Source organism: Patagioenas fasciata, chromosome 3, assembly GCF_037038585.1.
Source record: "Patagioenas fasciata isolate bPatFas1 chromosome 3, bPatFas1.hap1, whole genome shotgun sequence".
Taxonomy (NCBI): domain Eukaryota; kingdom Metazoa; phylum Chordata; class Aves; order Columbiformes; family Columbidae; genus Patagioenas; species Patagioenas fasciata.
This window is the reverse complement of record NC_092522.1, coordinates 58,551,447-58,573,699: the sequence shown is the minus strand read 5'-3', so window position 1 is coordinate 58,573,699 and position 22,253 is coordinate 58,551,447. Positions and strand designations below refer to the sequence as shown.

The following is a 22,253-nucleotide window of genomic DNA, read 5'->3' as shown; positions in this document are numbered from 1 at the left end:
AACAACTCTTAAATGTAAACGTGTACAATACTGAAGTCTGTCTTCTAATTATCATTGGCATTGTTACTATGAAAATGAAAGATCGAGTTGGCAAGTAAACCTATAAGCAATCTTTTATGTGAACAATTAAGCTATAGCTAAGCTCGCACTGGAAGCCTTTTATTAGCCTCTGATTACAGTTATGAGCAAAATGTCTCCAAGATATTTAATGTACTAGAGTTAACGCAGTTCTTCTATACAAAGAGGCAGGACCAGAGCTGGTAGAAACTAAGCTAGTACACCACTGCCCTCAGTGGCAGGTTATTTCTGTGCAGCACCATCCCACGTTATTTAAACAAATACCCATCCACACCATCTGCATCTTTGAGCGCAAAGGCAGAAATTCACAACTGAACAACAGGTTTTAAGAAAAAGTGTTTTTCTGCATTTCTATTTGCCTGTCAGTTATTAATGAATTAAAATACCTGGAAGCAGCAGGATTTAATACAATGGAGCGAGTTGTTATTAAATATTTATATAAAGTCATAGCTTTGTATAGTTATTTTATCTGTTAGCGAGTTTTATGTTACTGGCTAGTTTATACTAAAGACATCCTGCTGAAGTCTGTTAACAAATAAAAGTTGCCATTTTAGGAGATATTTACTTTGGGCACTCAGCACAACAAATGTGAAGATAAAGATTTAAAACCACAACCATGAGTTTTTGTTCAAAGCATGCTAACGTGATTTGATAATCCTTAACTGTACTTCCCTTAAAAGTTGCAAGGCTGTTTACTTCTCAAGCACAAAACTTATGGACAGCACAGTGATGTATGATTGTGTGAGGGAAGTATAACATGCTATACAAGAAATTTTATTGAGCAAAACCAAATAACAAAGTAAAGTTCAAAGAAACAGTCTATCAAATATCGTCCAAAAGCAGACCTTAAAAAATTAATCTCCCTAGATTTTTCACAAATATCAAACCGTTTAGTTCTAACACACTCCAGACTTACTTTAACCATAACTCATCTGTTACACATGCAAACCAACTGGTGTCATTTCACATGAATCCAAAAGAAAGAAATGGCTATTACTTTCTGCAGTTACTAAGCTTCATGAAACAAAAAACGCAAACATAGAACCTACAATGAAAACTTGATTATTTGTTTAAATTATCAAAAACTGTGGAATCCACAGCTGAACCAGCAGAGTGAAAAAAAATGGCACTAGAGCCAGAGCTCGTGTGACCTAAGCACAGCTCCGTTGGAAGCACTAAAGAAGCTACAGCAGAGCTACAGCCATCAGCTATGGCTGTGAGCTATGACTTCAGAATGATATTATCCCCATGTTTAACTCACAGTGAAGATCTAGCACACTAAAAGCCATCAAACAATAAATGGTCAAAGTCCCATAAGACTTAAAGGACTGCATACTGCCAAAAAAGGCAGTTTTATTTCCGCTATTCAATGCTGGGAAGATACAAGCAACCAAGAATGGACAACTGGAGTCTGTTAAGACAGTCAGCAGCTGCTGTAATGAAATCTTCACGGCCAAAACCAAAGCTGTGGGGTATTTTGGTATTGTTTGATTTTGCTTTTAAGTGTTTGCACTTGTCTGGATGAAGCTTAAAAATGCTTGTTAGGACTGCAGTCTCTAGCAATCTCTGAGCCATCAGGCAGTTTTCTGCCAATTATACAAATGCTAAAAGCATTTGACAAGGGAACAAAAAGCACAAACAATGATATGCAGATGGATTTTGGAGCTAACCACCAGAAAGTCTACCAGAAAACTGCTTTCAGCTGGCCAATATGAATGAGAGCACAACTTTTTCCTGGACTTGCTATTATCACTTGCACCACCTCTGTTTCATGTCCCAGCGGTCCCAACTATGAGTAAGCAATACAGCAGAAAGATCTACCAGCTCCAAACTGTGGTATCTCTAAATATCCTGAAGGTCTCACAATTGTCCTTCACTGCAGAGGCTCTCTGCTAATTTACACCCAACTTCTTATCCACCAGGACCACAGATCTCTTTTTGTTAAGCTGTTTCCTAGTCAGCTAGACCCAGCGTGCACATGGGGTTATTCCATTTCAAACGTAGGACTTCACACTTGCCCTTATCCCATTCTCTCTCTTTCAATTCAATATAGGCTATTTGGAGCAATAACAACATGCCATAAACCTCATTGTAACAGGGCAAAAATGCATCCTACTTTCGTAGCAGTGGTGCAAACACTCAGATCTCTCAGTGCTTACAAAAGATCAGCTTTCTCAGACTCAACTCAAGCAAGTGATCTAGTGAAACAGCAGCACTAAGCTGGCATCATCACATCCCTTTATGATAGAATCCTTTATGTCACAACATTGCCAAACAAATTACTGGACCACCATGAGAGGATGGTCCAGCTAATCTTAAATACTTGTGTCAGGCCCGTTACATAGAATGTTTGGTGCTGGCAATACTGAGTTCAGGACAAAGTATAAAACATGACACTGTTTGACTTTTTGTTTTTCTTGGGTTTGCTTTTTTTTTTTCTTTTTTTTTCTTCTTTTTTTAATGGAAAAAGTCAAACACATCTATAGGGAGATTATCCAAATTTAAACAACTACATGCCCCCTCTTCCACCAGTGGAAGTGGAATTATTTCTTAACACATTTGGGCTCTACAGATTCTACGCATACATATGTTCTTTGGTGAAGTCCCCAGTGAACTAGAGTCATCTGTAGCCCAAATTACTTAATCTCTTTTTGTCCTACCCACTATAGCCATTCCCCTTCTCCCTGACTGGCTCTCCAAGTTTCCTACAATGAAGGACACCTAAATTTGGTTCCATATATTTCTCCTGTACCTAACAACTTCTCCTTCTCCATGTTTTTGGCTTCAGAATTGCCCCCAAGAATAAAGATGTCAGAGCGATGTTCAAAAATTTCAAAGCATTTCAGAGAGAATAATATTTGAATCTGAAGTTTAGACTTCAGACCATCTTCTTTAAAAAGAAGATTAAAGGTATGGCTGCTGGATTCAGGAAAAAATGCATCTCGGGAAACAATATGGCTACAAGTCTGTTAAAGTTTTCAAGGCTACAAGTTTGTTAAGCCTTTTCTAAAAATGCAAGCCAATATGTATTCTCCAGTTGTTTTTAAGCTGACAAGGCAAAACTGGAGTACAACTTGATCACTTATATTAAAAACGAGGGGAAAAAAAAAAAAAGAAAAAAAAGAATCCCTGTAATACTGCACAAAGAGATGCTGAAAATGAACTCTAGATCAACAGCTCCACCAGCTGAGATACACTTATTGAAGAAATTAACACCTTTTTCTTGAATTAATTAATCTTATTCCCCCATATCACTCTGCAAGTGGTGTTATGCTGCAGACTCCTGCAGTAGCCACTTACCTTGGAAACAAAACAGTCTGCTATAGCCACAGGATCATTTTCACAGTTTTCCAAATCTTGCAGAAGTTCACTAAAACAAAGAAAAGAAGAGAGAATTATGGCACGCCTTGGAATAGACACACCTGTACATTTGGAGCCAGAGGATGCTTCATTATTCACAGTAGTGATGCCCAAAGCACTTAAGAACGCGGGGAGTCCTAAAAAGGAAACAAGATGCCCTTCTCTTCCCCCTGGATCTGTATCTCCTGGTGTTTTCTGTTTGGAGGCAGGGAAGCACTCTAAGGAAATGGTATTCACACATAAAAATACCACTCATCACAATGACCATGGATTGCTGATCTCCTAAGCACAGCTGAGCCTCTTCCTTTAGATTGACAGCTATTCTATCATACCCGTAGTGGTGTAGTCAGACAGTTGTGTATCTCAACTAACACAATTTAAAGCTAACAAAATTTAAAATATACTGAAGCATACGCTGTGTCCTGTAAAGACTTCATATGTTCTACGAGCTTTACTTGACTGAGGGAGATAAGGATCTGGTCTGAAAAACACAGATGAGAACCAGGAAAGTATTACACATACAAGAAGAATAGTAATAAGCTCACTCAGTCACATTTGTCTACCTTTAATGGGTTTCTTCACTGAAGAAAAAATGGTTAGCCTGGAAAAAAGTTTTCTGGAAGGAATCTATACATTCTATATGCATAAAAACAAAACCTTTCCAAGAGGATTTTATAATTTTGACGTGCCAAGTAGGAAATGAATTCATTGTAACAGGAGCAAAGCAATAAGGGAACATGTTCACTGTTGTATGAAACTCAGCTCTCGAAAGCCAATTCAGTGAAAGAAAGAGTTCAAGCAGAAGAAGAAAACCTCAAAGGTCTCTCCTTGATCCAAATAGTCTTCAGTCTTACTGAAAGATGTACTCAGGAAAATGAGAGAAGAAACTGAGTTTTCTGCCAAACTGTTCTCTAACAGAACTTTCCCTCCCCCCTGCCCCCTTCCTTTTCATTAGATGATTTTCCATTTAGGGCTACTTTTCTCCCAGTTCACAGCTTGTTCCCTAAAGGAGTTTTGCTCAAGAGCTGCTAAGCTCGTATCTAGGAAACTACCCTCTTCACCTCTAAGCAGACACAATTTCCCTCTGTAAGTAAGAAAAGGAGTAAACCAGTAAAGTTTCCTGACTTGTTCTTTGCTTCTCTAATTACTGGAGGAAGGAAAGGGTGAAATCAGCAATCAGTCACAATGAACAAAGACAGACAAAGACCTTAGGTTCAGTGGTCACTAAGCCGCTCTGTACAGCAACAATTTAACTTCCACACCTCAATTTCTCTCTTCATCAAAATAAAAGTATGACCCTTGCTTGATACCCCACACTCATGAAGCTCCTTTCCATCAGCAAAGTGAGTGATTTGTAGCAATGGTCGCCATAATCATCGGTTATAATGACTGATTGTGCTCCACACATGAGTTTTGTAAATACCATCAGAGAGGCTCAGAGGATTCCTGCTATCAGGCAGGCAGACACCCTCCTGATGGCTTAAAGTATGTAGTGCCTTGATTGCTATACCTACTGGTCTCCTCTAGTGCCACAATATTTCTCCCACAGGATACAGTAATGCAACACTTAAAGATTTTCTATATTCATTTAATGAGTCCAGGTTTATGCAGTAAATATGCTACTGGCTTGTGTCTTCACCATGAGCCCATTGGGTATGGACTGTGCTTTAACTGATTTTGCTACCCATACTGCACTCTCTTCTGTCTCACCTGGCTGGTAAGAATGGGATTGGTAAGAGCAGCCTGCCAGTGCAAAAATAAAAATCTGTTATGCCCAGGAATCCTGAAAAACTTAAATAAATCCCTATAATACCAAGTTGACATGAAAACATATTATTATAGGCTACATCTAAGCACCTGGCAGAGGGCAAAAGAAACAATAGAGAAAGGCATTAGTTCCCTTCACCTGACTATCCAGAGGTTTTGTGCTGTTCACAGACAGTACTGCAGCCTCGGTCTCTGCGACTCGCTGGTGCCATCCAGCCGAGAGATGCCTGGAGCACGAGCTCCCTCAGAGGAGCTCCGTGCTCTTGCAGCTGGATTGGTAACTAGACTCACCCTGAACCACGCCACAAGTGCCAGTGCCATGTAAGACCTCATACTGAGTTACACAGCTTGGGTTATTATGGGCTGGAAAAATCTGATTCTGTATGATCGTCACCAATAGTTAATGCTAACTACTTTGGGATGAGGGAGGTAAGCATAAAGAGATAGTTTTTCATACAGCGCACTCATCTTTTCAAGTAAAATAAATGAAGGTCTCATAATAATGCCTTTTAGGGTTCTTTGACTTTTTGGAGTATGGATTATTTTCAAGAAAATACACTTGTCTTCCCCCTCATGGGTGAAGACTTTCAATAAGACGAAGTGCAGTTTAGTATCAACCTGTTGACTACAGGAGGTCAACAGGAGTGAAACAAACACATTTATAGGTCTGCAAATAATCACCATATTTGCACACACAATTCAGGCGAGGAACTTTATTCATTTTATATCATCATGACACCATTTTAAATCTAACAAGTATATTTCTTCTCCATTTTGATCTGAATTGGAGCAAGTGAGAGACAGTAACGACAGGGACATCAGACGTGCAGTTTTGGTGGAATGGAAGGAATGGAAAGATACAGGAAGGAAATAGCATGGTTTGCCCTGAACCCCTGACAAAAACAAACAAAAAAACCCACACAAACAAAACAAAAACCCAAACAAAAACAAAAAAAAGAAGAAAAAAAAAAAGAAAGAAAAGAAAAAGTTGATGACCAAGTACTGTACAGTCTAGCCATAAATGCTAAAGTGATAGCATCACCAAAACCTTCACTCTCTCATGCCTGAAAGAGCACAGCACTCAAAACAAAAAATGTACGCAGCAAGCACAACCTGATCTTCATGGTAGAATATGTTCACCACATAAAGTTCTGGAAAATTAATCTGAAGAGTTCAGACTTTCAGTAAAAACAAAAAAAAAAAACAAAAAACAAAAAACCACTAAACAATCAAGAGAACTTTAGGCCTGATATAACTTCACTGTCAAAAAAATCCTGTGGCCAAGACTAATTTCTATCCACCCAGGAAAACAAACAAACAAACAAACAAACAAAACAAAACAAAATAAAACAAAACAAAATAAAACAAAAAGGCAACAAAACAAAAAAAAACCCACCATTTTCCATGAAAGGTGAGCTCATATAGATTTTATGAAGGCTCCTCCTGACAAGAATCCAAGCCTGACCACCATGAAGCTCAGAGCACAGGAACTGCTGCATAGAGCAGTTACAGAAAATGGCCCTGATGACCCTGCACTGTATCTGTGTGTCTCAGTAGACACCAATGGACAAAGTTCATGCAGGACAATCTGTGTTAGCAGCAGAGGTTTCAGTTTGGCCTCTCCTAAGATTGTCTGAGTGTTCGCAGAAATACTAAACTTGAGCACACTTCTCTGCAGAATTCCCACTTCAGAATCAAGTCCTGGTATCAGGTGAAGAATTTATCCTAAACTGACGTTCAGAAGAATCTCAACAGGGAAGAAGGAAGAAATGTAGCAAATGGTGACCTAGACAACAATTCCCCCTTTCCAAATAAATAAATTAATAGTGGGAGAGGTTTGCCCAAAAGAAAGAGCAGGACTAGTGGACCAGTATGCAGTCAGTGATTCTGCTTTAAGAACAGTTTTCCAAAAAGAGATCATAGTCACAAGACTAGCAGTGACCATACTGACCATCATTTCTGCCATTCAACGCAACACCTAAAATTGTTAGTACTTTAGTTGGGAGAAATTCCCATTTACTGAAGTGAAACGTCTCAGTTCAATACAAAATTCAAAAACCCCAAGACTAAAACATGTGATCATTGATTAATGGTGAAATTCAAAGTTGAGAAAAACAAGGTAAAACTGAAACTATAAAATCATGCTCACAAAAGGCATGGGAAACTACTAACACAGAACTGCCAAATGGAACTTTTTCAAAGGTAAAAATAAATAAAACTACTCTAGGGTATGTTTAGGACCCAGAAGCTACATGCCAAGTTTCACACAGGAGGGAACTTTATATTGGGATCTACAATGAGTGCTCAGTCTTAAAAACTCACAGTTTCCATGTAGAATTTTAAATTAGAAGGTCTGAAATACATAAGTAATTTACTGGAGGCTTTGGACAACTTTCCAGTGAGTTTTAACCATTTTAACATACATATATCTAAAATAGTCACAAACTACCTTTTTTTCTTTATAACCTCTGCAAATCTTTTTTGTTTGTTTGTTTTTTCTGCAACTCAATTATTCTGTATAATGACTGATCATACTTGAAGGTATTTTTATTAGGTAGTATTTGCAAGAATGCTGGTATAAATGTGTCCTAGCTACCAAGTCTGCCATTTCTCTAGCTTTTGAAGGATCAGAAAATAGAATGGCCAGGGCTGGTTTGTTCCACCCTGTGACTACTGGAAAGCTGTAAGCTCACAATCTTTGTCTCATGGCTCTAAAACAGATGATCAGGCTACCACTGTGTATTTTCCATAGTGTTGGACATTCAGTCAAGTCAGTTGTTGTAGCTGAAGCAGGACACAAGACCTTTCTAGTTAAGTGTATTTCCATTACCCTGCTGTAGCTGTTTGAAGTTTCAGGGAAAGATTTCAGGTTTCAACTTTGCCCATATGTTCTGAATAGATCCATGCCCACTCTTCCCTTTGACACTGAACAGCGATCCCAGCAGCTGAAGCACTTTAAAGCAGCTTTCCACGAGGATGGAAAAATGTTGAAGTTGTTCTTTGACACTAGTCCTCCACTTCTGAATCCTCTTTTGATTCAACTAAATTATCTGCTCTTCTACAAACACAGTAGTTTGATAGGTGTTTTGTCAACAATAGCAAAAGCTAAGAGAGCTTTTACAGGAGTAACGGTATATAAAAGACATGGGAACTTTATGCCAATATATTTCTTGCATCAATTGAATATTCAGGTCCTCCTTAAATGATGAATAAGTTAATTATTTTTATAGTAACAGAGAATTCATACAAAAGTAGCAGTAGCACGCTCCCCAAACTGCAGATACTGTAGGTCCCACACAATGTGGGACTACTATATAAGCAAGAAGTTTTACTTCAGGCTCTCAATATACACTAGAATCCCATCTGTGGAGTTTTAGAGAAGGCTGTAAAGATACAGAACAGAAGCCTTCAATAAGTGGAAAGGTACTTGAAAGTCATTTTGAGAAATTAATTCAGGGAGTCCCTAGTAATATAAAACACTATAAAAGCCAGATCTCAATGATGTGTATCAGTACACAAAAGGACCCAACATAGTAGGAATAGAACAATGTCTCTTTAGTAAGGTAAGAATTGCATTCACAGTGTTCTTACATTAGGCTCAGTTAGGGCACAGAGCAGATTAGGCTTAAATTCACAGAAATACTCAGAATGAAAACAAAGTCAATGAAGACCACATTTAATTCACAAAATAAACAGCTAAAAAAATCTGACCTCAGCAAGAGAACCTCAGCTGAGAATCAAAGGTAGACCATTTCTCAATTCATATATCTTGGCTGTTTTGAAGAGATAAAAGAGTATTTTCTTGGCTTGCTCCCTTCCCATTAACACAGTCTGTTGAATTGTTTTCTTTTAGTTAAATATGAATTTACCTGTTGAAATGGTAGATATCCCGTATGTTTCCAAACAGGGCTGATCGCTCTTCTGTCCCCAGGGAGAGCTTGGTCTGGTCAGTGATACAGTCGAGGTAATCCTACAAGAGAAATGAGAAGGAGGCCTTCAGACATTTCGTCCTTTTCTAGATCAGGAAATGGAGCTATGTTCTATTGCACAAGATGAGTCTCTTCGTATCAGTTTCACCTTATTATTACAGTAAAGCCTTCAGTAGCCCCTCTGTGAACAGCCACTCTGTTATGAAAGGTAACAGTACTTATCTGTTCATTGATACCAAGAAAATAACAAAAGACTGAATGCTAAGTCATAGCCCTCTGATGAACAGCCAACATTTGTCTTGCTACTGATAAACAAATTTATTCAGATTTAATTCACAATGGCATTTTAACTGATCATTTAACTGTCTCAAAGACAAAAAAATAAGTAAAAATAAGAGATTAAGAATGTCATTCGACGCAGTCTTAATAACAGAAAACATACAGAAAGCATACAAGCAACACAGGCTCAGAAAAGCAACCGCTACAATTTTTTTTGTTTTAACTCAGTTAAGAAAACAACACAGAGTTTGTAGATGACAGATCTCAATGTATGTATGTGCATACAATTTAATCACAGATCCAGCTACATTGCAAATTACATTGCTATGTACTCTAGCAAATATTTCCTTTTTGCATTCACAAGAGTGACAGCGTCTCATCCAGGGACTTTAATTGAATACGAACAAGACAGCTAGAAAAAGCTCAGATCAGCAGCATTCTGGCAGAACAATTTTCCCATCTCTCTCCTCACTTTGATAAGAACTTAGCTCCCAAAGTGTCACCTTTCATTCTGTTGCTGCTACAGTGTTAAAATTTCTCAGATAAGGGCAAACAAATCCAGCAGGCTATCTAACAAACTACAATTCATACACCAAGAAACCCAACGTGCTGCCACATTCATGAATAAATTCTGCTGGAGGATGGAAATAAAGTAAAAGTGAAAACAGCTGAAACAATGCGAAATAAAAATAAATAAAATCCCTTCGCCTGGGGCTAGACAACATGGTGTGGCAACCTCCCAAAAGCAACACAGCATTCCACAGTGCGGCAAGGAAGGAGCCCTGCAAAACATCAACAAGACCATGAAAACTTCTCACATATAACTGTGTTCCAAAGTCATAAAGAAAAAAGTATTATAGAACGCATACACTGGCCAAGATATAGTCCTCTGTGTAAAACCCTTGAAGACAAAGGGTTTGGATCAACCACGGATCTGACTTTTGGACTCCAGATGCCCTCATAAGGAAAGTTAAGAATCGCAGGGCTTGAGCCTCCATCCCCATTTCCTTCTGTCCTGGGTTTGTTAAAAACAAGAGCAGTTTCTCTTTTAGTGAATTTTCCTTACAGCTAAGTTCTTCTAATTAACTGCACTTTTCTGAAGTTAGATACATGTTTTGGTAGATATAGCAATGGAATGCAAGGTCACTGATAAGAACGCACATTGTGTATTTGCAAGGAGGAGTGAACTGAACAGGTGACTAAAACTGACCAACTAAGTATTCCATCCCATCCACGTCACACATCACATAAAGGTTGGCAGATCACGAGGGTCTCGTTCTCTTTGACTATGGTCGGCATCTGGGAGGGACTCTGCCTGCCCTCCCTGTGATCTGAAGTCTAGTGACAGACCCTGCATCCCTGAATCCAGCTCTGGTTTGCTGCAAAGTCCAACCCAGGACTTCTGTGTGCCTGCCCTGCAGTTTCTGGAGCAGTGCTGAGCTGTGCCGGGAATTTCAAGATTGATTTTGTATATTTTTGTATTATTTTCTCTATTTTATTACTAACAGTAAAACATTTTTAACTTTTTCCAACTTGTAACTCCTCTCTCTTTGCCCTCCTATTGTCTTTCCTTAGTGGGCAGAGGGGGCTGTCATGAGGGAAGAGGAGGGAGTTAACAAAGCATCTGCCACGGTTTATTGTTGCCCTGCAATTAAATGGTGATATCTTCTTTCTAACCGAAATAGTGCCTGCAGAGTCATGGGTGTAACCAAGATTCAGATTTAGGTACCAGCAGCTTTCTTGTCCCTTCCCCCATCCTAATGCTCAATAATCTACACTCTTTCATCACCTCCAGTGAAAGGCACCCCTCATTACCCTCAAAGCTCAGTATTTTTTGCTGAGGGAAAGCAAGTAAGCCTATTCCAAGGCAACCTCAGTGTCTTTAAGAAGAGCAACATGTGGCAGTGGGCAGGCAAGCAGGCAGGTCCCCAGAGAGTCACCTCTTCTCTTCTGTCCTCTACCTTCTTTCCCAGCTGAAAGCAGCCTCACAGTCCAAGCCTGTCCTTGAAATATATTTGTGCGGTAAATCATTGGCACCTCATCTCTGGGACTCCCTACACTTGTCCTTGGCTTTTTATTTATAGTTAGAAGCTGCAGAAGAGTAAAAGGTTCAGGACGGTGAGGCAGACAGGACTGCAGCAAGCAATATGCTAGGTCAAAGGTGATGGATCCAGGGCTACTCCAGCGACGGCAATAAATAAACAACCTTTTCTGCCTACTGATACAAATCTGCATATCAAAGTAAAGAACAGGAAGACTCCAGTGGAACTGTGATCCTCTGAAAACACTTTTAGCACTACAGGAACCTACAGCACCTCAGGCTTGTGTAACGGGGTGGGTTGCAGAGGAATAGAAATCTTACAATAAGGAATTCCATACAGTGTATTTACTGAATAAAGAGAAGTTCCTTTCAAATTCATTCATCTCAGCATAGCTGGAGCTTGGTTTTCTTCAAAATAACAAACAGTCCACAGCTATTTCCAGTAGTGTAGACAGTATTGCAAGCATGACCTGATGTGTGTTCCTTCCATCCTCTCCACATATGCATACTCTTCTCAGTCTTTTACCAATGCTTAGTAAGACAGAGGGAACCAAGCACTTTTTAATGCTCCTGCCAAGCAGCAGCCTGCAGGTGCTCTGGCAGATTTCCAGCATTCTTGTAGCATATGCCAGTATCAGGTTATAACACACGCCCACCGCTTGAGCTCTCTTTTGCTAAAAGATCCTTAACAGTGCGCTTCAGGCCCCCTTCTCCAAGCATCAGATCAGAAACAAACTAGAAACTAATGGTTGGATTTGTGCTTACCTAGAGTAAAGGGAGACTGTTATTTGCTCAAACAATGTGGGATTCAGAGGCATTTTGTATCTCACCTCATACTGTTAGACAATCACACAGAATTTGGGGACTGTTTTCATGTTTTAGCTTTCTGTTTTTGTTAATGTTGCTGACTTTAGGCTTGTGCGAGTCAGACAGCTGCAGACATGTTTACACTGCTGTTTCACGTGCAAGCAGATACCTGAGCTAGACACGGGCTGCTTAACATGGCACTGACAGCAAGGCAGTCACAGCAGCAAAAAGCTTGATATCCCTGTTTATGTGAAAGAGGTGGACATTGGATGGTCTTGACACAGTCCATGCGCAGCCCAGCAGCACATCGCTGGCACTGACACAATAAGTGGGACCATTTGAGTTATACTGCTCTATAGAGCACGTGTGCTCTCATAAAGGCTTCATGAACACATCCAGGAAACAGATGCAGTATTGGTACATAATGTCCCCTGCAAGGACAACACCACAGGCAGATCAAAGCTACCCAGGCACAGGGTTGTTCCTAATTATTTCTTAGCAAATGGTACTTTACCCCCATGGTAGTCACTGCAACCTCCTGCAGCGTATCAACAGCTGTTATCATCTGAGGCTGTAATGAAAGGTTTGGAGCTACAAGATTACAGGACAGGCTGCAACTGTAGTGACACAGGGCAGAAATCAATGAAATTTATCAGAAAAGAGGACCAGCCTTATTCACCTCCTCTGTTTCTTGTCAGCATCTATGGACCTTCTGTCGGCACCGAACGATTTATTTATAACCTTTGCCTTCACTAGCCTTTTATTGCATCTCTGCAGTTATGGCAAAAACATTTAGCTTACTTTGTAGGAGGAAAAGAAACAAACACAAATGCCAGTCTCCTTATACTGATTTATCGAGCAAAGTTTGTTCTAATTGTACTGCACAATTTTTCTGTCCTATCTCCTGAAACTCTCCATAAACTAGAAGAGCTTGCTAGACTACCCTACCTTCCTTGCTGGGTTTGATGTTCTCCCCATTTGTCTTTCATCACATTGAATCCATCAGAAGGAATTTCTACTAGAAGCTACATATCCTGACTATCGTCTCCTCCTCCATAATCACACAAGGAGGATCTCTAGAGAAACAGAAGGATGACAGCACTAAATTTAGAGGCTAAACAAATAATTACATGAATTTGGAACAAGAAAAAACTGTCAAGAAAACGACAAAATGAGCAAAAATATCTTCACATATTGATTAAATTCATTTTTTTTTCCATGACCAAATTTCAGAAACTAACTACAAATTAGTGGAACATTTTCATCTAGCCACCCAGATTTTCCTTCGAAAACAGACACACACTTAGCTTTAAAAACAGAGTACAGGCTGAACAATAAAGAATAAGCCATCCATTAATGAGGCAATGTTAAAATTACACATGAAAATGAGTAATGTTAATGGTACTGTTAACATGGTAATGCTAGAAAAATGGGTAAAAGCCACACTGCCTTGTGAAACAAGAATCAGTTTTTATCCTGCTCTGTAAGAAACATACACTATAGCTGTTTTTAATAATCCCTTTACAAGGCAGGACTGTGCATATATAAATATCACCAAAGATAAGCAAAATTATTGAAAGACCAGTGTTGTTGCACAGGCACACCTTTACCAAGAGAAAAACACACAAGACACTGAAAATTTGATTAACTATCAACACCAAAACAGAAGGAAAAAAAAAAAAAAAGGATTCTACCCACCAGAAAACTTTGCTTTCCAATACCTAAACACAGGCTGTAGGAGAAAGCAAAGTTGCTGTACATCTCTGCCTCAGTAACACAAGTTTTGGCTCAAGAGCTGAGGACTCATATCAGGAAAACTCAGTCTCTAGCCAAAAAATGCTTAAAACCAGGTACTTATCAAAACTCTAGTGACTTCTAGGGTTGCAACCCGAGGAGGAATATGTAATATTACATCAGGTAGGACCTAAATTCAGGCAGGCCATAACATCACTCAGAACCCAGTTTTCTTATATTGCCTAACTCTGTGCCTACTGATCAGGCAGCTTTTACTCCTAGATGCTATACTGTGACCATAGGCATATTTTTGCTCTACTCCCCTCCACCAGCACAGATGCATATAGCCCAAATCAGACGGCTGTGCAGAAGAGGAACCACTGAAACGGTTCAGCAGCCTGGGCCACTTACACACTATTTCCACACTTCTTTGAGGAAAAGGCTGCAGGTCAGAAGGAAAACACACCACAAACTGAGTCCTGTTTGCAACCTGTTAGCTAGAGCCATGCTGACCAGACCGTCTTCATACTTGTAACCAAAGAGAAAGCTGGGCAACAGCTGTAGAACAGAATAACTGCTGTAACATGTTCCTCATTGGTAATTCTGCCAATTACATAGATAATTATAATCTGTACCAATTACCCCTCTGACTGATTTTTGTTCTATTCTTTTTTATTATTATTTTATTTGCAGATTTATCTGGCATGTACAGCAACATACTCTGAATGCCTCATGCATCAAAAAATAGCATACTATCCACAACAGGTGGCCAAGGATGCTGAATTCTGGTCAGAGCAGCTCACTGCAGCTCTTTTCAAATATTCAAAGTATAGTTGCACCCTGCAAAGTGAAAGTGCACTTGTAAACCATACATATTTTGACTTCTTGCTCTGGTTCCTTTGGCTGTATGAGTCCAAGGACCGATTGAGACCAAAATCAAATCCATCTCCTATCCGTATCAAACCCCTTTGTCAGGATTTCTCCTTAAAACACAATTATCTTTGTTGTCATCACTTTCTGTGATGTAAGTAGACAAGCCCACTACCTCAGTGCAGGTCTCCTGCAACTTGCACAGTGGTTTACTTGGACATAGCTGTAGCAAAACATTTCATGCAGCCAATCCTAAACACATTTCTGACTGCTTTCTGAATCTCATCTTCTGTCTTCCATATTTTTCCTCATTCAGCCTCTGTAACCAGTCAAAACTGGTCACATATCTAGTCGCACAGGCAGCCATCCTTCTAAGTGAAAATGCTTGTCCAATTGCTTTTAAAACAATTTCCCACCTCCTGTCCCACATCAAAGTACTTGGCATTTGCAGCTCTCCAGAGACAGCCTGGCATGTCCCCATGCTGTAGACAGAAATCCATGCCCGTCGAGATAATTAGCACCCTTAACCTCCTACCTCTGAAACTCCACTGTAGGAGAAGCAGAAGTGGCAACAGCTTTGCTTCGGTGTCTGACCTGTATTGATTCAACAGAGAGGGGAGGAACTTTTCAAATGCTCTTTCCTATGACAGTGAGAATTTGCTTCCTAGCAGCACACATTTCTTGTTCCCAGGTAAGTAACACAACCACTAACACAGGCTGTAACATAATCACCTTGTCATACAGTAGGTTAATACAACTTAATACTTCCATTTAACTAATAGGCATCTTTTTAACCATAGATACAGTTTGAGTGCCATAAAAATCAGAACCATGTTTTATTTCTGCTACAGAAGTTGCATATTAACGATGTCACTAAATCAAACTTAAAAAAAATGCTTGTACTGTTTACCATATTGCTCCTCTACATCTAAAACCATAAAACTAAATAAAGAAGGAAATTTCTGTAAGCGTGTCTTTCCATCTTTCTACCTTCTACTTTTCATGGGAAAAGGGATGGTGGTATTTGGTGGGGTTTTTTTAAAAGACTTCCGAAGCAGGAAAACCCTCACATCAGCCAAAGCACAGACAGGTCCACAAGACCAGCAACTGCCTGGGGCTATGCACAGCACAGCTCTGCCACCAACAGTCAAAGCCAGGGCCTTCTTGAGGACACCACAGACTTGGAGATGCAGCCTCCTCTGCTCACGCTGGCAATGGGAGCAGAAAGCTCCTGAGCTTTGTGCACTTCCTACCCACCTTTTCCATTCTCTTTACAAGGTCCCTCAGTACCTTGTACATAAGACTGCCAGTTGTCAGTGACAGCAAAGTTCTGCCCTTGTGGGAAACAGCACTGCCAGGCCTCGCAGGTGGGCTCCGAAGCACACACCTGCATGCTTGCAGAGCACTGACCCTGCCATCAAGGGAGAAGGGTGAGGAGAACACTTCCCCCCACTGCCAGCCAGCCTCCAAATGGGAACATCTGAAGTAATCTGAAGTACTGTTACTAGATGTGCTGGTTGTTGGATTTCTTTCTGATGTCTGTGCAGAGGAGTGGAGTCTCTGATCTGGCAGGAGGCCACCTCACCGGCATCAGCCTTTCCCCAGCGCTGGGTAGAGGTGGTGAGGAAGCCGTACGGCACTCACCGGGGTTTATGACCAGCTTCGTCAGAATTACCCAATTTACACATGCAATCAGCTCACACGCAGCCTGTGGGTAACAGCACTAAAGCAGGCATGATACAGTAAGTCGATACTTCACTGACTGCGTGTAGAAAGGGCAAAGAGCGATGGTAAGAGCATTTGTGAGAATGTGGTATGAAGAAAGTCTAAAAATAGGGGAGCACATTTAAGTTTTCTTTCCACTGTTTAATGTTGCAGAGTAAAGTGATCATGACAGACTTCTCCCTATATTTTCCACAGTTAAGGTTCTGCAGATAAGTTAAAGTTAACAGTATTAATTTAAATTTTACCTAGAGAAGAGAAAGTGAAGAATTTTTTTTTCCACATAGTTATTCCTGAGTGACAGATTTTCTATAATCAGCGTGACTTCCGCACCTATATTATAGATGTTAAAACACTGTCCTATTTACAGATACTTAGGACTGAAAGCAGCGGCCCCTAGTAGGTACCCTTGGTCACATGCACAGACAGACACAGAAGGAGTATGTGCCAGCCAAAATTAGCATCGAGGAATTCCTGAGTCCTAACACTATGCCTTGCACCTCTAAAACATGCCATTTCTTTGGCTTAGGCTGCCTTTGAACAGTTGTGCATGTGTAGGACGTGAGCATGGGTGGGAGTTGTATACAAAGTCAGAATTTCTAGGGCACATCAATGTCAACAACATAACAGTCAGGAGATCGTGTCACAGGACTCGAAGTTGTCAGAGCACAGCCAGGAACTGAACCGAAGCATTTGCCCTGGAAAACCATCAGTGAGAGGTCCCTCAGCACTGCCCAGGCTGTTGCACCAAGTTCATTGTCCCTGGGATAGAACAACAACCTTGCCACTCTGCATGGCTGGGAGGCAGCAGTACAGCTTTCTGCAGCTGTGGGGTCCCCCTCAGCGCTTTGGAGTCCAAGCCTCTCAAGTAGGGTCTGCAGGCCCTCTCACCCCTGCCCGACCATGAGAGGATGCCCATGGCAGCTCCCAGCCCTGCCCTCCTGGGACTGGAGGGGAAAGAGGCACATGTCCTACAAAGCTACTTACAACAGTGTAGGGTTTTATGTCCTTTCTTTTTACCCAATACCTGCATTCTTCTTCTGTCATCTGTGTCCCATGAGCTGTTTCAGAAGGCATGCTGTGTCTACCAAACTCTCTGGAGGGTCAAAGCCTGTCACCTGCTGATCCAGTAAGGAACTGCCAGCCTGCCTGGATGGACTGCTTTAATGGATTTTGCATTCTTTGCTGAAATGAATTTTTGTTCTAATGAAACACAATCAAAGTTCAATAATATTCCCCTGCTCGGCTGCAGGAATTTCATACTAAAGTCTCCCGTCTTAAAAAGACATCTTGGAAGGCAGGCTGTCAATTAAATCAAGCTGTAATTAGATAGAGATGCACTCAAAAGTTACAACTGTGATTCACAGATTGCACACATACAAGTCCCCAAAATTGTCCATCATCTATAAAGACAATATAGGTAAATCACTGGCAACTCATGTGCAACTCCAGTTAGACACTTGAGCACACTAAATGAAGTTCTAACCCACTGGACTAAAATCGCATCCCATGTTTATCTTCAGATACGAGCAGCATCCACTGCTAAATAACAGCTACAGGAATTTTTCCCAGGACCTGGCACTCCAAATCACTGCTCAGGGGTGCAGTAAGAGGCATGTTCAGAGAGTGGATGGAGATCATGGGACAGTAACAAATGCCACCAGTAGTTTCCTGGCATTTCATTAAATAGCTATGTGAGGCCCCCATCTAACAAACTTCTTAAAAGGAAACAGAAGAAATAAGCTACAGTAACAAGAACAAATTAACACACTAAACAGTAATCAGGATGTTAAATATTTTGAGGTTGTTAGGCAGATGAAGTGCTCTAAAGATATATAAAGCTTCAACCGAGGTTCAACACCACTGTCAATCATCATCACCATCATTCAATAACCCAGAGTTTTTTTTAAGAAGTCCCAGCTGAAATGTTTAATAATTATAAATTTTAAAAATAATAGTCTCAAAGTTCATCACGACATCTATAAATTCTCACAACACAGATTATTTGGCTGATTATAACCTTATTGAACCATAGTCAAGCAAAGCACAGGGAATTATTAAGGCAAATTTAGCCTTTAAATGTATGAATCACCCAGGAAAGGAATCCGAGTCTCGTGCTTGGCACATTAAACAAACTTTCCACAATTTGTAAGGCAAATGAACATTAACATTTTTTAAAGGAAATATTGAAATGCTTACAAGTTAAAGGAGACATTCCAGAAGAGAAATGTTTGTTTTAAACCCAGGAAGGGAAACTGAAAGAGTCTGTTTTCCAAAGAATGAAAACGCAAACCCAGCAAAATGGAGAAAATCTGCACACATCCTGAACTCACATTTATCTTGACCTTAGTAACCACATGATTCCCAGAGACTTATGGATGGCTTTTGTTATTACTAGAGGAACAGCAGTGAAATGGAAGCTTATAGTAGTGAGTGGTTCACAAGTGAAAACTTTTTAAAAGTGTCTTATTTGCAAAATTATTTTCTCATGAAACCATAAAAAGCAGCAGCTACTTCCACACCTTTATCAGTGGGAGCGAAGAGAGTGGAAGAGAGTGGAAGAGAGTGGAAGAGAGTGGAAGAGAGTGGAAGAGAGTGGAAGAGAGTGGAAGAGAGTGGAAGAGAGTGGAAGAGAGTGGAAGAGAGTGGAAGAGAGTGGAAGAGAGACTGCTATGTGGTTTGTCCAGCCTTCAGGTTTAAAGATCATTAATTACTAGAAGAACACAGTTCACTGACAATATTCAATAAAAATGATACAATAAATTTAAAAGTGGTCAAATTTTTCCATGGATGAAAATGGAAGAGGCCAGAATAAGCAAACAGAATTCCAGAAACTATTGTCTGGCTAGAAATCAGAAATTTGTTTGGCTTTAAGATATCACTTCCAAATATTGTAATTTCTTTACAGAAATCCCCATCATTCTGGACAAAAAAAATCATTCTGCAAAAAAACATATCATCTTAGTAAAACATTTAAATATTTACTGAAAGTTTTGCAGCATGACCTGCACTGTGTCTCTCCTGCCTCTCAGTGCTGTTCCTCCCAGCTTTGCCGTCCACCTTGGGTAAAGCTGCTTTCCCAGGGCTGCTGCCCCACTCCTCATTCCCCACCAGCGAGCAACAGCAAGGCAGAGGGCAGAGGTGAACACATCTCTCTTCCTCTCCTCTTTGAATTTCAGAAGGGCTCTCTATGCATCCCACTAACAGGAAGCAAAGCTTCCCTCCAGGAGCCCCCTGCCCACCACCAGCACTCTTAAATGGCACACTCCGTATTTAACCATATCTTCCCTTGCCTCCCCCCTCTCAAAAGAATAAAGCTTTCTGGAACAGAAGATTAACTTTCACCCTTTTAACTATGTTCATTCGGATTTAGAAAGTGGGTAGAAGGTTACAAACAGCACGGTTGAACGAGCTATGCCCTGCTGCAGAAGAGGGAAGACAAGAGCAGAGGCAGCTGGGCTTTTCAGCAATTCTGCAGCTCCCAGGAAGAGCAGCAGACATCTTGGCCGCTTCTCCCACCCAGAGCTTGAGAAGGACTCACTGTACACTTACAGACAGATGCTTTATTACTGCAGTGTGACTCCCTCTTTTGTGCTGTCCAAATGCAGAACTGACTTTAAAGCAAACAAAAAGTTATGGCTCTATATTTGTGCTGTCTGCATGTCTGCAGTCCCAGCCATAGGCTGCAGCTCAGCCATCACCTGGTAAAGGCAGCCCCTGTCCCAACACGTTTCTACAATCCAGCTGTAAGGTAAGAACTGGATGTGAGGTGGTGGTAGAGAAAACACAAGGCAGTGATGACATTTTATTCAGTATCTTTCAAATACTCAGGAACATGCTGAATGAAAGACATTTATGAATGTTATGAGAAGAAAAAAGACTGAGTACTGATGACGCAGATAAGAACAAACACCCATCAGTATATTTAACCCTGGCTTTGCATATTTCTTATGGGGTTAGTTTACAAACAGCTCCCTGTTCATGCCACAACATAAGCAGTTGCCTTTACCACATGAGTGGTTTGTTAGGTTACTTCTGGTTGTTCACAACACAATGTATTCCTACTGTACAGCTGTAAAACATCTTCTTCCAAAGCCTGGAATCCTTTTCATATGCCCAGAAAAACAAGTTTTGGGTTTTGTTTCTGCTTTTGTTTTGGTTTCATTTAAGGGTACAGATGATGAGAAGCCTAAAGCATACATAGCTGGCAAAATATTTTTGATCAAGGTCTTGGAGTTTCAGAAATAACCACATCCAAAACTATTTAAGACATAAACATGAACAACAGTTTTTGTATACATCCATCACTTTAGGTTGCTTTAGGATATTTAATATGGCTCACATCCAGGAAGCAAGAAGTCTGCAGAGAAAACTGAACAGTCCTCCTGCCTCAGAAGAAAGAAGTCTGATTCACTTAAGGTATTTCTTTAAGTGTAGCCAGAACAGCTGTTTATACCTGCTCAGTAACATACCTAGTGGTGTTACTAGATACCTCACCTCTCAACAGTCTCCAGTGTGGATTATGGTCTTGACTTTTAAACAGCAACTCCAGAAACAAAATATTAACCTTCTCCAATATAGCTGCTCCCAAATTTATTACAGATTTTTAAAGTGGAACATTTTTCTGCTCCAATTTGTACTGCTGTAACTCTGTTTAAACTTCACAGGCTTCAAGAAGGTCTCTTAGATATGCACTGAGAACCTCATGCACCATTTTGCTTCAGCTATCATGTCTCAATATTACTGGAGAAAACTTCCCTTGCTTTTAAGCTGTGCTTTCTCTGAAGATGTTGGTCAGATTTTGACACAGCTCTTCCTTCATGAATGAAAAACACAAGCAGTGAGAAAGTTCATCAGCTCAGAAGTGTAACTAATACTAATCACAGTTGAACATATCACTGTCATGATCATAATATTTATTTTGCAAATAATTTAAATGACTCATCCATATTTTTTAAATGCATAAGGATCAATCTGTAGTCATAATGAACAGTATGTGTGCTAACCTGCTTTTAACTGCTTTTTAATACATAGCGAGACAAATTGCAAAGAAGGATCTCACCCTGAATATCACTGCTTTACTTCAAATCTAAACTAAATGTCTTTTCTCTCTGCATGGGACAGGCTCTGCAGCTGGCCCCAGAGTGCAGAGCCTGTTTCTAAATCATCACTCTGTTCATAAGGAAATTAGAGGTAAAGTGATGAAAAATCACCCACTCATCACCTGAGTTCTTTCTGTTGTGCTGAAGATTTAAGACAAATAAATGAAGTATGTCAGCAATTTTTGTCAGACAGACTGGACTTATAAACCTGCAGTGCCTATACACGAAGCTGAGGTATTGCTCCATGGCTTTACAGCCACTGATACGGTACGATAACTCCCGGCCTTAATGCACTGAAGAAAAATAACTAATTGTGAGACTACACATCACTGCTTGCTATATTGAATGAAATACAAGTGATGAAAAACCTCAAAAGAATGCCATCATTAGAGTCTGATGATTACAGCCCTGCCATAAAATTCAGGATGCTTATGCCAGGGGGACTGGTACATCCTCTCACATCACAGTTATCTTCTCAATAACATTCAATAAACGTTCCATTGAAGCAATTTCCATTATGAAATTTCTCATATACAAAATGGTCACAAAGGACAGCTCTTCTAA

At 40.2% G+C, this 22,253-nt stretch overlaps 1 protein-coding gene across 4 annotated transcripts in view; it reads right to left on the bottom strand.

Annotated features, from left to right (window-relative positions):
- Positions 1 to 22,253, bottom strand: part of PLEKHG1 (pleckstrin homology and RhoGEF domain containing G1) — a 133,271-nt gene that overhangs the window by 21,163 nt on the left and 89,855 nt on the right. For all 4 annotated transcript variants that reach the window (XM_071806419.1, XM_065834229.2, XM_065834232.2 and 1 more), the window contains 2 exons: positions 9,075 to 9,175; positions 3,379 to 3,448 (listed from right to left, as the gene is read on the bottom strand). In XM_071806419.1, the coding sequence (XP_071662520.1) occupies positions 3,379 to 3,448; positions 9,075 to 9,175 (171 nt within the window). The remainder of the gene's footprint in view (positions 1 to 3,378; positions 3,449 to 9,074; positions 9,176 to 22,253) is intronic.